General features: G+C 35.6%; 2 protein-coding genes across 4 annotated transcripts in view; both read left to right on the top strand.

Moving 5' to 3' along the window:
• LOC132124231 (ras suppressor protein 1-like) overlaps nucleotides 1-825 on the top strand; it is a 33,751-nt gene extending 32,926 nt beyond the window's left edge. For all 3 annotated transcript variants that reach the window (XM_059535154.1, XM_059535155.1, XM_059535156.1), the window contains exon 9: nucleotides 329-825. In XM_059535154.1, coding sequence (XP_059391137.1) covers nucleotides 329-431 — 103 coding nt within the window. In that variant the 3' untranslated portion in view covers nucleotides 432-825. The remainder of the gene's footprint in view (nucleotides 1-328) is intronic.
• Nucleotides 826-5,959: 5,134 nt separating this feature from the next.
• On the top strand, nucleotides 5,960-9,053 carry LOC132123860 (complement C1q-like protein 3). Its single transcript, XM_059534555.1, has 2 exons — nucleotides 5,960-7,097; nucleotides 8,663-9,053. Exons 1-2 carry the CDS (start codon nucleotides 6,513-6,515, stop codon nucleotides 8,840-8,842), a joined length of 765 nt encoding a protein of 254 aa, XP_059390538.1. The 5' UTR covers nucleotides 5,960-6,512; the 3' UTR covers nucleotides 8,843-9,053.
• Nucleotides 9,054-16,544: the final 7,491 nt, after the last annotated feature.

Raw genomic sequence — 16,544 nt, 5'->3', positions numbered from 1 at the left:
ACCACTGGACTGGAAATTGCTTTCCCTACATGTCTCCCCTCTCTCTCTCTCCTTCTCTCTCTCTCCCAGCTCTGTGTGTAGGGTGGTTGTGGATAATTGTCTCTCTGTGCCATACACAGCTGTAGCCGAGGGGTGTCGGACAGCACAGAGAGTTCAGTGTCCCAGTGGGGGACCCGTCAGTGTGTTGGACTCAGTTAATCCAATTTCAGCTGGTTACTCTTCTACAACTCTTCTCAACTACTCTTCCTCGCTACTCTCTATTCAAGCCTTTTTGCAAAAACAACGAGTGGCCAGGTATGATCACACAATGTCTGTTTGTGTTTTGCAGTCTTTACGGGCGACACTTGCAGGCGAATCCAGAGCCGCCCAAAAAGAATGCCGACAAATCCAAGAAGATCAGCCGCAAGCCACTGGCAGCCAAGAACAAGTAAAGCAGAGGACTACGAAGAGCTGATCCGACCATCCGAGATGAACCGCAACTGCATGTGCCTTTGCATTTGATATTTATTTAGAAAATATGTTTTATATTGCTTCAGTATTGCGTACATCATGTAATCTCCAAATGGCTCCACTCTATTTTTTCCAAGTGTCCTTCTTGTCCAATGCCACTTTTTGCCTTCAAAGGTCAAGTCAGACCTGCATTGGGGGATAATCAGCTTTTCTGAACGTGTTTGTTGTGTCTCTTTAGAGAATCGGTGGGAGTTTTGTCCTATTCGACCATCCAGACGAGGAGAGCAGTGAATTTTGGGAAGTGGTGACGAGCATTTTGTAACCGTACAGGGATTTAACAAGAGTTTTGGGGTCTTAGTGGACTCTGAGCAGGAGTCTTTTTACAGAACAATATACAGTAGTATTTGTAAAGAACCAGTTTCTTGAGCCGGTTAATCATTCAATAATAATTGTCATTTCTACGGTCGTAGTGTTCACTACAGCTCTAGGTTGCTTACACTAACATCTTCTAATTCTTCAAAGCTTGACTGAAATTTAAGTTTTATTTTTTTATGGATGTGTTTTTCCTTATTTTTTAAAGTCACAAGCTGTTTCATTACAATCACCTTTAAATGTGTAATATTTTAATGTTTTATAATGTGCACACAATGCAGTTGTGCTATGTACTTAATTTTTGACATTGAAATAAAGTCAGCATTTTATTGGACGATTCAGTTTTTTCTTCTTTTAGTAGTCGATAAAATGACAAGGCAATATGGGGTAGCCGTTTGTAAAGCGGCTCATGCTGAAAATAACAGCAACATTTTGTCACATTTAGCTTCAAACAATGTTAAAAAAAAACGTCACTTTTTAGCACATTTACAACAATATTTGTCAACTTAGAGATATTTTAAATAGTTAAATATAAATTTTAAATGTTAAACCTAAATGTTAAATCTAAATGCTAAATCTAAATGTTAAATCTAAATGCTAAATCTAAATGTTAAATCTAAATCTAAATGTTAAATATAAAATCTAAATGATAAATATAAATCTAAATGTTAAATCTAAATGCTAAATCTAAATGTTAAATCTAAATCTAAATGTTAAATATAAAATCTAAATGATAAATATAAATCTAAATGTCAAATCTAAATGTTAAATCTAAATGTTAAATCTAAATGTTGAATCTAAATGTTTCGGGTGAAACTAAATATTTAGCTAATATGCAAATTCAAAATGCTGGAAGTGCCAAAATAAAAGCTCGATGAGGTCAGTGTGTGTGCATCGTGTCAAATAAGTAAAGAATAAAAACCATCTCATCTGAGGAAATTGACTCTTGGATATGGATTATCGTGATAATGACTACCATATTTTCTGAACTATAAGTCACACTTTTTTTCATAGTTTGGCTGGTCCTGCGACTTATAGTCAGGTGCGACTTATTTATCAAAATTAATTTGACATGAACCAAGAGAAATAAACCAAGAGAAAACATTACCGTCTACAGCCGCGAGAGGGCGCTCTATGCTGCTCAGTGCTCCTGTAGCCTACACTAAGCAGCATATAGCGCCCTCTCGGCTGTAGACTGTAATGTTTTCTCTTGGTTCTTGGGTCTAAATAAATGTGACTTATAGTCCAGTGCTACTTATATGTGTTTTTTTTCCTCATCATGACGTATTTTTGGACTGATGCGACTTATAATCAGGTGTGACTTATAGTCCGAAAAATACGGTACCTAAAATAATTAACACGTTTGGAGAAACTGTATTTGAAGATTATTATATATAGGCTAGTGTCACTTTTATGAAAAGTGTGGGACTTATGATGACCTGTAGCCATAATAGCCAGCCATGAGGGGTCTCACTTTGAATCAATGTTATGTCCTCACCATGGACTGTATCACTCATCATGTCATCACTCTCTGTCATGTTCACATGCTTAAACGCCAGCAAGAGCCTATTTCCCGCCCGCCCCTGACCAGATACGGTAACTATTGACGCTACTGTCGTTTAAAATGTCCAACGAATGGGCGTTAGCCGAGACCCGAGAGCATAGGCTCTTGCTGGCGTTTAAGCATGCAAACATTTTCATAAGTGACACTAGTCTACTCTTCAAATACAGTTTCTCCAAACGTGTTTATTATTTTAGGTAGTCATTATCACGATAATCCATGTCCAAGAGTCAATTTCCTCAGATGAGATGGTTTTTATTCATTACTTATTTGACACGATGCTATAAACACACACTGACCTCATCGAGCTTTTTTTTTGGGCACTTCCAGTTATTGGCATTTTGAATTTGCATATTAGCTAAATATTTAATTTCAACCGAAACATTTAGATTCAACATTTAGATTTAGATTTAACATTTAGATTTAAAATTTAGATTTAGATTTAACATTTAGATTTAGATTTAACATTTAGATTTTACATTTACATTGAGATTTAGATTTAACATTTAGATTTAGATTTAAATTTAACATTTAGATTTAGCATTTAGATTTAACATTTAGGTGTAACATTTAATATTTATACTTAACTATTTAAAATATCTCGAAGTTGACAAATATTGTTGTAAATGTGCTCAAAAGTGACCGTCAAAAATTCATACCAGTTTTTTTAACATTGTTTGAAGCTAAATGTGACAAAATGTTGCTGTTATTTTCAGAGTGAGCCGCTTTACAAACGGCGCCCTATAAGGCAACATGTAAAATGTATACTTCAGTTTAAAAGTTTAGGTTGGTAATTATTGTTTGAAAGAAATCTCTTATGCTCACCAAGGCTGCATTTATTTGATTACAGTAAAAAGAGTAATATTTTTAAATAATAATACAATTCAAAATAATGGTATATTGTAAAATGTAATTTATTCCTGTGAGCAAAGCTGTATTTTCAGCATCATAACTCCAGCCTACAGTGTCACATGATCCTTCAGAAATCATTCTATTATGCTTATTCACTGCACAAGAATCATTTCTTATTTTTATTTATTTTTTTATCAAAGTTGAACGTTTTTCTGTGCAATACTTTTGTGTATACCATTTTTTTCCAGGACTCTTTTCAAAGAACATTATGCATTTGAAGTTTTTTTCTAACCGTGTTAAAGATCTTACTGTGACACTGGAGACTAAAAATTAGAAGTGTGTATTTTCTATTCTTGGAAATTTCCAACAATCTGAAGTCTTATTAAGTGCTTGGAAGATGAGTTAAAGTTTGAAGCTCCTTGCAAGAATGTTCTGAAGCGAATGCTTGATTTGCAGGGTGTGATCTGAAACAGCTACAGAGGATCATCACATCTAAAAACGATCTTCCCATCGGAGGCCCTATCATGGTCCAGACCATCTCCACAACAGTAGATTGGGGTAAATGAGCTGACCTTTCAATGCTGTGAGTCAGATGATGATAGGGTGTGTGCTTGTGTTTGTAGAAGGTCTATGATAGCCGCATGGGATTTCCTGTCTCTCTTTGCAAATATTCTGCTCACATTATTATTACCAGACGCCTCTGTCCTTCTCGTTCACACTCTGAGCAGGCACATCTGTCCAGTGTACGTTCGCCCCAATACACTTACCTCTTGCTCTCAGCAGGAACATCTGTCCATTTCAAAGTCCAAACCGCATACCGAACCTCTTCCACTCTTCGACTGTTTCTGAAAGTTTTCTTTATAGATTCCAAACAATGAGTAGTGCGGTTTGTAAAAGTTTTCCACAAACTGTTGGACATTCATTACGGCCCAACGTCTTCAGCTGGAGAAGCGGTTGTCCCATCCTTCTGCCAGCGTCGATAGAAAGTGGGACGTTGAAGTTTAAAAATGAGTTCGGATGGCGATGGATCACCATGCGCCGCCAATTACTCACTGGCCTTTCAGAGGAATCCTTAAATGTCTTTTTCCTTTTCCTGGAGTTAGACTTGTAGCGATTTTGCTTGGCTTGATTACTTTTTTTGTTTGTTTTATCACCCTGTTTAAAACGATTTCTTGTGGCGTACTCCATGCAGCTCATACGCTGAAGGGCATTACAGCCCTCGCTAACTGAGGTCATTGATTTTTGCCGCTTGATTTATGGGGCGAGGGAAACTCCTCTGGAGACCAATGAAATGGCGTCGTCGAAGGCACTGTTGAACCTAGACTTTCATCAAGTGCTCAGGTGGACAGTGGCCCATTGTGTTGTCCGAAGATAATTGGATGTGTTCAAGACCTCGCTGAGTCAAAACTTGGAACAATACAGCAGATTTGGTGCCAACGGTGCAACCAGTCCATCTAAACAATAAACACGTGAAAGGGAGGTTACTTAGTAACTAATCTGTTGAAATCTTGAGAGGTGCACCACAACTGTTCAGGTTGTGCACACAGTAGTGCAACTTGCAAGGTGGTCGATGCCCAGATTGGAGTAAATGAATGATTTGTTCTTGCATCCTGTAGTGGCAGTGCATCACTTGCAGGTCTATACTATTGGCATACGTGTCGTTTAGTGGTTGCGCCATTACCTTCAAAGCTCTTTCTCAGGGATACGTGAATAAACATTTCCAATAGCTTAATTTTTCACTGTGCAGTGACCTAGAACATCAACCTGTCTAAAAAGGGGACTGTACGTATCAAAAAGTTTGGGTTGCACATCTGAAAGTTGTGAAAACAAAACACTTTTAAATGATATAAAAATATTCAAAAGTCCAAATACTTTAAAAGCAGATCAACGTTCGCAAAGAAAAAATATGTGCAAACTGTAATGAAGCACAGATCAGTTAGCTCCTCACTATCCGCGCTAAAGCGGAGATCGTTTGCCAACTTTAGTGAAAGTTGAGGTGCCTAGCGTTTTCGACTCGTACATTACACGTCACATCCTGATGTCACGTGTCATTACGGGACCTTATATATATGTACATAAGTAAATGATATATGTAAATATTACAATTATATTACCTGAAACTGTATTTATATAAATATAAGCATGCAACAATTAAATATTGTTTAATAGCTGAAAAGTAGTTTGTAATAATTTAATTTAGCCTATATAAATATAATAATAATATAATTTACAATTTATTATTGTATACAATAATATACATTATATACTTCCAAATTAGATTCAGTACAAGTTATATTTGATTTATACTCTTCATTGATTACAATTTCTGTTACCCAAAACGTTATTTGATATTGTTGTTACATTTTATTGTTTAATTTTCTTATTATGATTAAAATATTGTATGTATTTAAATATACAAATGTGTTTTGCTGATTAAATATTGTTAATAGGCCTAAGTAGTATTTTCAAAAGTAGTAGTATTTTTAAATAGATTTTAGGGATTTTTTACTTCAAAAAGTAGGCCTGTTTTATTATGTTAAAAAAAAAGATACTAATCGCAAATCAATGTGAATGAACACCAGGTTCCCCACAGAGTGTGACAAAAAGCCCGTTATATTTTTTAAAGTTTGTTGAACAGTCTATTTGAGCTTAAACGGCGGGTTTTTTTCTTTCTTTTTTTTTTCTTTTTTTCGATCTGTGTCTGTCCTGTGTAGATGTCTGATGTGTGATTTAGCGTTTTGTTGTGTTCTAAGAGCGCTGGATCTCTCCCTCCTTCTTTTTCTCTCATGCCCTGCGCTGAGCTCACACTCCCACAGAGCGACTCAGATCTTCATGACATCCAACTTTATCTAGCTCATCCCGTCTTTTTGTGCACAGTGGAAAGACTTTAAAAGCGACGGAATGATATCAGGGTGCGTTTGAGTCTCTTAGGCAGCTTTTCTCGTCTATCATTGGAGTTTTTTTCTTTGCGCGTCCACATGTGGAGAGACGCTGCGCTTCCGGAGAGATGCTGATGCTGAATCGGGGCTGTAAGTGAGCCAACATCAGCAGAAAAGAAGTTAAGTTAGAAAAGAATACAAGAGGAGAAAAAGGAGAAGCTTCTGGGGCCCAAGCCAGAAGTTCATTAACAAAACCAATCGGCTTTTTTTTTCTCATCTGAAGAGGTACCTCACCAACCTTCAAAATTTCGCCCAAAAGCAGACAGGAGGATCGGCCGGTGCTGACGCGACTCGTCGTCAGGAAGCGGCTGATCGTGGCTGCAGTGCTCGGTGTGGTCATGGTCCTGGTGCTGGTGATCCTGATCCCGGTTTTGGTGAGCTCTGCCGGGACATCCGCCTCGCACTACGAGATGCTCGGCACCTGCAGGATGGTTTGCGATCCTTACGGTACCAAATCCCCGACCAGCACGGTCCCAGCAGACCCTGCCCGGGACAGCAACCTTATGCAGTCTTTACCAACTTTTATACAAGGTCCGAAAGGTGAACAGGGACGCCCGGGGAAAGTGGGGCCGAGGGGCCCTCCCGGTGAACCCGGACCCCCTGGATCTCCCGGGGAGAAGGGGGAACCGGGAAGACCTGGATTACCCGGGCAGCCGGGACCAAACATGGCAACCGGCGCAATCAGCGCGGCCACATACAGCACCGTGCCCAAAATCGCCTTTTACGCAGGGCTCAAAAAGCAGCACGAGGGCTACGAGCTGCTGAAGTTTGATGACGTGGTCACGAATCTCGGGAATCATTACGACCCGACCACGGGCAAATTTACCTGCTCCATACCGGGAATATACTACTTTACGTACCATGTGCTCATGCGAGGAGGAGACGGAACCAGCATGTGGGCTGATCTGTGCAAGAACAACCAGGTGAGCGCGCGCAAACACAACCTCACACTAAATATTCTGCCTACAACATAAAACATTTAAAGATTTAAACTAGTTTTCTTTCTTTTCTCCCTATCTCAAAAAATTACACGTGAGAAATGTTCTGTTCAGTTCCAAATGAAGGATTCTTACAGGCATTGCAGCTCTTATGGGTGTGAAATATATGCATTTGAAAACGTATGAATTCACATGATTATATTTAGGTCATTTTGACCTATATAGATAAAACTCTTTTCCAAGGGGTTGTTGACATATATTCTATGGGATAAAATGATCAGACCATCAAACCATGGGAAAGAAATCAGTGATGGCAAGGTTATTTAGGACTATTATTTGTTATATTTATGAATTATTATTGGCAGGATATAATAAAAAAAATGAATAAATTTTCAATAGCATTAATATTATTGTTAATTCACATTAAAATATTTCAATTACACTAAATTGTACTTTTTCTCATAATCTAATTATATATATATATATATATATATATATATATATATATATATATATATATATATATATATATATATATATATATATATATATATATATATATTTTATATAATATACTGCATTTTTAAAAAATCTGAATAATTGTCAGATTCTTTTTATTTTCCATAAAATTGTATTAAACTTTAGTTCAAGTAGGAATTTGGATTGGGTTTTCAGTGCTTAAAAATAAATTTAGAGTTGGACACAGTTACAAAAGGTGAAAATTAATGACACTGAAATAGAAAGTTTAAATAACTGTGTTAATACATGCAACAGCTTGAGTGAGTCAAAGCAATAGTACGTGTTTCATGCAACACCAGCATCCAGCATGACGTGTTAAAAACATTAAATTAATTATATTTTAAGACTCATTAAAAGGTAAACCTTGCCAAAGCTGCTAGTTAGACTATTTGTTCACATTAAATATATATCTCTAAATATACACATGTGTGTGTGTATGTATATATATATATATATATAAAATAAAAATAAAATACAAAAGTTGCTGTAATGTTGGCGTACATCACTATATACATACATACATACATACATACATATATATATATATATGTGTGTGTGTGTGTGTGTGTGTGTGTGTATACACACACACATATATATATATATATATACACACACACACATACAAATTATGCATTTACATTAATTCATACATTGTAATAAAACACAAAGTTGCAATAACATCACCATGCATGCCACTGTTTCACGTCCTTGTTTATATTAAAGAAACAAATCTATATTCCTCATTTATACAAAAGGTTTGTGGGTGTGGCCAATATGATAATATGAACATATATAGTTACATATATGCATTATGCATTAAATATTAACTTATATATACAACTGTTACCATAATATGTTAACAAATGATTATCTCTTTCTTAAAAAAACACTCAGACTAAATTCAATCCTTTCTTGCCGAGTCTCATAAGGGTCTATAAAGACCTTGAGACCTAATATATGCACAGAAAGCCTGTATGTCATATGCAATTTCTCTATCTGACATTGCATTAAATGTTCCTCTCCTCCCGCAGGTCCGTGCCAGCGCCATCGCCCAGGACGCAGATCAAAACTACGACTACGCCAGCAACAGCGCTGTTCTTCATCTGGAACCCGGAGACGAAGTCTACATCAAACTAGACGGGGGTAAAGCCCACGGGGGCAACAACAACAAGTACAGCACCTTCTCTGGTTTTATTATATACGTCGATTAGGACATACGTACCTACTCCAGACGGTCTCGATCTCGTCCTCCTCTGTTATTCCTCTTCCTTGCTTTCTTTCATTTTTTTTTTCCATAATTTTCCTTTGGGCCCAGGGCAAGCACACAGACCTGCTCAAACACCCCTCATCATTAGTCTGTAGATGTGGGCTTGAAGGCAGAACTCTTTGCCCTGCAATCCAAAAATCAAGGAAGACCCCCCCCCCCCCCCCCCAAAAAAAGGCACGGAGAAAGAAGCACTTCATCACAGAGGAAAGATGTACAGAGGAAACGAAGCTACGAGGAGTTTACTGTGTGTCTTTCTATGTCTGTGACCATCAAAGAAGCCTGTGAGATGTTTTCTAACATGTAACCTGACATAATCAGCTATATGTGCAATAAGGAAATAAAGTAGGAAATTTGTTTTTTAAAAACCATCTCAGTCATACCTCACTATTCAGAATGAGTTGCATATCATGAAGCATTAGCCCAAATTTCATCATCATCCATGTCCAGTGTAACCTGACCAAAATGATCCTCTTGTGTTCCTCTTGCATATTTATCTGCTAAATCGACAGTATTCCCTGACTGTTCGTGAGTGCTAATTATGAATTAGGGACACAAAACAAAACAATATACCTTGGTGGTAATGGCTTGCAGTGAACTAATATTCCAGAATTGCTAAAGCTTTCAGCATTTTACTTTTAGTCTCCAGGCTCAGGGTGTCAAAAGCCTTTTTTTTTCATGTGTAATGTTAGCCAGCATCTTTTATTGCACACAGACGTACTAGACCAAGAAGGAATATGTTTCTTGTGATATTTAGAGCACTATGCAGAGTATGGGTGTTAATATGTAAATGTGTATCTATCTTCAGAGATTTCCAGAATGTGATTAATAATATTGCTTCTTATTTTTAGTGTAAATATGGAAATGGGTTTCTTTTTTTTTCTTTTTATTCATGAATGTGTATCAGGTGAGCATTATGTATCTGTGTCACTCTCATCTCCAGGTTGGGATGGCAGGGAATGTGTGTGATGAATTATTATCCAAGGATTATTTTTCTTTTCCTGTCCTGCTGCTGTAACCCTTCAAACACATTTTCCATTAAATGGAAATTTGATCAGATATGTGCATTTTCCTTGTTTTATCCATTAATGAATCAGCGTCTATGTGCATATTCATTAGGAGAAATATGTTATTTTACATGCACTCTCAGAAAACAAGGTACCAGCTGTATTCCAAACTGCTTTTGAAACATCACTTCATGAAGCTTTGAAACCCTTTTGAATCAGCGATTCAAAGCATGAATTTGAACTGCCAAAGTTATGTGATTTTTTTATGTCACATTTAGTTATGTCATAACTATTTTTAGTGGTTCGCCACTAGGGGTGATCTCTGTGAAGCTATGAACTAGTATCTATCTGACAAAAAAATGAGGCCCTATTAGCCAAGCTCTACATGAAACAAACAAAACAAATGAATAAACACTTCATATTTAACGATTTTAGATGAGTATTTAATAGGTTGCACTTTCAATAAAGCATGTCCAATTGTTCTGTAAAAGGTGTTTTTGTTGCATTTACATTGTTTTGACCATCAGCATTTGGCATTTTGAGCTTGTCAAAAAAGTGATTCGTTTTACGAACCAGTTGGTTCAATTGATTCAAAGTTTGGAAAAGCTTTGTTTCTTCCATCACTACCAAACTGTCTTTCTGAAGGTACCAATATGTTCTTTTAAAGTTCTAAGCTGTACCTTTAAGATACTAATATGGCACATTAGGGGTAAATAAGGTACAAAGATGTACTTTTTAGCCTTTATATCTTGGGATAGCACCACACTGACAGATTTGTACCTTTTTTACTGAGAGTGTGCAATAGGTCTTCCTTCTGGTTCTTTTTTTGGCCCTCAGCTTGTGGTGTGTTTATGGATATGCAACCCATTTTACTTCTACAATGCGATGTTCTTCTGCGTGAATCAGGGTATTTATCCAGGGATTTTATCCGGTGGGAATTGATTGGTGGAGATTGTGTGGCATGAATTATTTGCAAAAAACTAGACTCAAGTTTAATTTCATGGACAATTTCAGTGCTACACTCTTAAAAATAAAGGTTCTTGATTGTTTTTTATGGTTCCACAAAGAACTTTTAACATCCATGAAATCTTTTCATTCCATAAAAGGTTCTTTATATTGGAAAACAAGTTCTTAAGATTATTAGAATGTTCTTAACTCAAATAAAAATGGTTCTTTTAAGAACTGTCCATTGAAAGGTTCTTTGGAGAACCAAAAATGGTTCTTCTATGGCATTTCATATGTCATACAATGTATGGAAGTTTCATAGAAGGACTGAGTGAATTTCCAAACAGCATTTGAGTTTTGGGTGAAAGTCTCTGCTGGAAAAGAGCTTATAAACGGTTCCTGTATGCAAGTAAATGTTTTTAACTTCTATCAAACTGTTAGTCTGTTTGGGCTTTATATGATCCTTCTTAGATTCAAATTTGATGGTGGATGGTGAAGGTCAGATGCAGGACTCACACACTCCAGATGGAGGTCTGGCCTCTGCTGGTGTGAGTGAACGAAAATGAATCACTCCAGATGAATGCAGTCATTTAATAATGTCAAAGAGATACTGGATGCATCTCAGTAAAAGAAATGGATGATTGATTGAGTATACGTACCACTCTCTCAAAGCTGACATAAAACAATTGCATGTATTTCCCCTCATGCATTGAGTTTTTTTTTTTTCATAGGAAATGTGTGTTTGGCCGGGCCAATCAGCCAGGGGTCATACCGGAGTCAAACTTCTGTGTAAAACATTCACCAGCCATTAAGATCCCTGACATAAAGACAGTCTTTTATAATGAGCTCACACTCTTTCTGCCTCTTTATTTCGCTTTCCTTTTTCCCTTATACAAAATATGCGTTGACATATTTTTGTCAATTTTTCCCCTGCATTGACAAAATAAGCCTTTTTATTTTTCCCCAAATATGAAAAGGGACCTTTTTTTTTTGACATAATCACTTCAATTTTCCACCAAAATTTCTGTAATGAGAACAACAAAAAACATTGATGACCCTAAAAATATGCTTAATTGTATCCCAAGAAATTCAGTTTTTCTCCAAATATTCTTTAATGTGAAACAAAAATCTTACAAATCTTTATTTGAAAAATAGCATTACAGTAATTTTACTGTAATATTGTAAAAAAATTACAGAATTTCAGCAACAAGAAATCTAATGAAGAAAAATCGAATAATCACAATCGATAATAATAATAATTAATAAACAAATAAATAAAGCATCCAGAAAAATCTAGCAAAAAAAATGTAATTGTCACAATCGCATTATTTGTTTATGTGAATATAATGTACTGGATACATATATATATATGGCAGGCAAATATAATAAATATTTATTACATTTTCATACTCAGGATTTTTCTCGGTTTATGATGTTGTTTATAAAGAGGGAGAGCTTTACCTGAGGATTTATTATAACCCCATTCCACAAATCATCCACAATTATTTACAGATCTGATAAATAAAGACATTTAGAAAGAACTAATCTGCTACCACCAGCTTTTGTGCACGCTCAGTTTTAGAGGTCACAAAGTAACATGTTCTGAATTGCAATCCAGGGCTCAGAGGATTTGTCCAGGGTCAGTTCCTCATCCCACTGCAGACCAAGGCCAAGAGCCACACCATTTTTTCCTCTTAATGTGACTAAACAAAATCTTTTTTGTGCCCCTGAACAGATGTCATTCATCACCAGGAACCCTGTCCAAGAAGCCAACTGTTCAGTCCTTTCACAGGGTAACCGTGACAGACACATCACTCAACATCAGTCACCTTTCACCCAGGATACTGTCCTCAGGACCAGACGACGTGAAGAGATTTCCAAACACATCTCACTCATCTAATTAGACATGCATAACATGTCAGAACATTTATGGGGAATTTGTCTCTGCTGGAAAAGATGTCAGCTGACCACAGCTTTTTATTAATTAGTTTACTATTTAACAGACTAAAGAGGTCGAATAGTGGGGGGTGTGGTCAATAGTGACTACAGTAATGACTGCAGAATGACTTATCACTATATAATAATAATAATTTATATATATAAATAAAATAACATTTTAAATAAAAAATAATAAACATTTATATTTATTTTATGTATAATTAAATAAGAACTTTTTTATAAAGCTATAAAATATTTTTATTTTATATTAAAATATATTATCTTGTTTTTTATATATTTTAATATTAATATTTTTAACATTACTAATATTGTTTGTGTATTTATTACAAAATATAAAAATAATACTATTAAAAATAAAATTGTATATATTTGTAATTACATATTTTAACATTCCAAATTTTATGATTATAAAAAAAATCTTATTTTTAATTAAAAATATTCACATATTAAATATCTACAAAATATTTACACAATATTTATATATTTTGTTTATTTGTTTATTATTAACATTTTCATTGTTTATTTTAACATTTTATCAACTACTTTTATTATAACGAATTATATAAAATATAGAATAAAATATATTTATTTCAACATATATAAAATATATATAAAAAAACATTTTTTTTTTACTGCAAATGTAAACTATAAATCTTCATATACTGCAGCCTGGATCGGAGTTTCTTTTCTAGCACTTATATTGACACAAATCCTCTTACAGGCGGACCAGTGTAAATATGAGCCCTTGATATGAATTTATGGGCACATCTGTACAAAACCACAGTGCACAGTTTATGAGCTTATTATGCAAACACTTAATAAAATTGCACCACTATGAAAGGTCATCCTCTCTTTTATGACTCGGTCGCTCATCATTTGAAGCCCTGCACTGGTTACGGCGAGCTGCCGCCATCAGATCTTCATCTGCAAGAAGCATCGAGACATAAAAACAAGGTTTAAAAGGTTTGACTGGAGGTTTGTTCCACACACTCATGGGACCCAAGCTGAAATTGTTTGACTGGATCTTAAGGAATCTTTGAGCTGTCCTGAGTTTCCCTCGAATGCTTTGTGAGTTTAAATACCCTGCTTTTGTCCTGGTGTGTTGGCCCAGAAAACTCTCATCCTACTGCCTTGCTCTGATATTTTTCTCTTTCTAGGCGTCTGTATGCTGAGATGTGGCATGGAATAAAAAATAGTCTTGTCAGAATTGTTTGGAGTAGGAATAAACCATGCCTGATCATAAAGAGATTACATCTTTTGATCAGAAACAATTTCTGTCAGACTGAATCTTAAAGGCAGTTTTAAAGCACAACACTTTATATTTTGAAAAGATTAAGAAGGTTCAATTGAAATATGACTTACCATCCAAACACACACAGTGTTGTACGGGACCCATGGGTGTCATTACTGGGAGAGAAAGAGGGTCAAAATTCTATACAAATTGATATAAATGCTGAGGGAATACATTGTGTATCATTTATCTAGCAGGGCTAGTAAAAGGAATTGGACGATTGTAGGCCTGTGGACTGGAGGAGGAGAGGAAAAATCTATCTGTATTGTTCATTTCTGAGAGCCGTTACAGGACATTCATAATACTGGCATGTTGTGCTACTCATCACAAACAAGATTCGAGCTCTAAATCCATCTTCAGATTCTTCCTTATGTCCCGTCTTGAGAGTATCATACGGATAATGTAGCATCACAAGATATTCCGCTGTAAAAATAGAGCTTTTAAAGGGATAGTTCACATGAAAATGAAAATTCTCTTATGTAGTTTTGTGATCACTATCATATGACTTCAGTAAACTTAGAAGATTTTTTATGCATTTTTGTACTAATTCATTGCTATTATATATAACACTGTTTTGGAATGACATGAGGTTGAGTAAATGACTGGATTTCATTTTTGGATGGAAAAGGATAATCAGTGTCAGACTGCATAAATAATTAGGTATGTGTGCATTATAATAAGATAAATGGGCTGTAATCAGAGTTGTTTGGTGGGGGGGGGGTGGCTAGTGAGTGAGAAAGCAGAAAGAGAGAAAAGGAGTTAAGGAAGTGCATTGTTCTTATTGGATCAATGCTTGTGTGTGAATCTACAAGCAGCTCACACACATCACATACACACACATTTGAGCATATCAAGGTCAAAGAGAGAGAAAACTGAGAGTGAGAAGGAAAAGTAACTCTACGGTTCCTCGTGCAGCAGATGACTGCTGTCACCAACATAAACACATCTACATTAGTATACATGAACACAGAGATACTCTTCTGCTCACCAAGGCTGTACCTTTTTGATAAAAAACTGTAATATTGTGAAATATATTTTTTTTAAATAACTGTTTTCTATTTAAAATGTAAAATGTAATTTATTCCTGTGATGCATAGCTATATTTTCAGCATCATTACTCCAGTCTAGTGTCACATGATCCTTCAGAAATCATTTTGATATGCTGATTTGCTGCAGAAACAGTTCTCATTAGTATCAATGTTAAAAACAGTTGTTCCTTAATTTACTTTTTTTTGTGTGTGAAAACCATACGATTTTTTTATTTATGAAATATTGATGTGTAGATATATTTTGATTAAAAAATATTACACTATATAAACAATAAACCATTGCACATTAGAATACTACATTTAAAAAAAACATTAAAGACTACAATTAATTATTTAACTGTTACAGAATATAGGCATCACAACATCAACAGTATAAAGGTGGATATTAATGGCTAAATATTGCTTAAGATTATATTTAACACTCTTATTAAATACATTTAATAGTGTTTTTAAAGATTAAATATCAATGAGTTTAAGATTATGGTTATGTAAAGATTATTTAAATGTAGGGTAAATGAGCATGAACAATTAAATATCCAAATATGTAATTATAATTAAATAATTTAAATAATTATGGGTAAAAAAAATCTCTAACAGCTTCTGAAATTTCCAAACCCCAATGAAGACATTTGAAAAATAAAATCTTTCTTTTGATGGCATGCTTCCCTATTGAAGCAGGAAGCGTGGCATATGAAAGTACACATTTATGTTTATTTTGTCAATGTCTATGGGTATACTAGCAAACAGATTTCAATTTATTTATTTAGCAGACACTTTTATCCAAAACAATGTACAAATTGAGAACACGGAGGGCCTCAAACTTTAAAGACAGGGACTAAAAGCTACAAAATTCCAGTTCTGACCAATTTTGGGTCTTCAAACAATGAAGTGAGCAGTGAGGAGAATTCCACATTAAACTCTATCCTTTATCTGCAGGGTTTGATTTCCAGACTAGCGAGTGTCTCTGGTGGTGTGAATGAATACCAAACAAGCCAGTGGCTGTGATGGCAGATGACCCTGTCTGAGCTAGATGGACTCTGAGATCTTAAAGCTCTGTTTGGAAAACAGTTTGGGCTGCTGACACTGTTGTCCCTGACGAAGCTCCAAGGAGGATAATTAACACCCAAAACGGAACCATCTCTGACAGCCTAAAATCCTCCCGGACTTTGACGGATCCACAGTGAAAAAACCAATATGTCCAATTACCTTTCCCTGCCCCACCCCCCACATCCCTCACTCAAACAGAGACAGAGAGAGAGAATTGAGAGAAATGCATTTCAGTCCTCATCCTTAAAGCTATAGGCTGACCCAAAAATTTTAATTCTGTCATTAATTACTCACCCTTATGTCAATCCAAACCCTGATGAAATCCAAGAGCTTTCTGGCCCTGCATAGACA

Source organism: Carassius carassius, chromosome 42 (genome assembly GCF_963082965.1).
Source record: "Carassius carassius chromosome 42, fCarCar2.1, whole genome shotgun sequence".
Taxonomy (NCBI): Eukaryota; Metazoa; Chordata; class Actinopteri; order Cypriniformes; family Cyprinidae; genus Carassius; species Carassius carassius.
The sequence above is the reverse complement of the archived record's forward strand: the minus strand, read 5'-3'. Positions and strand labels throughout refer to the sequence as shown.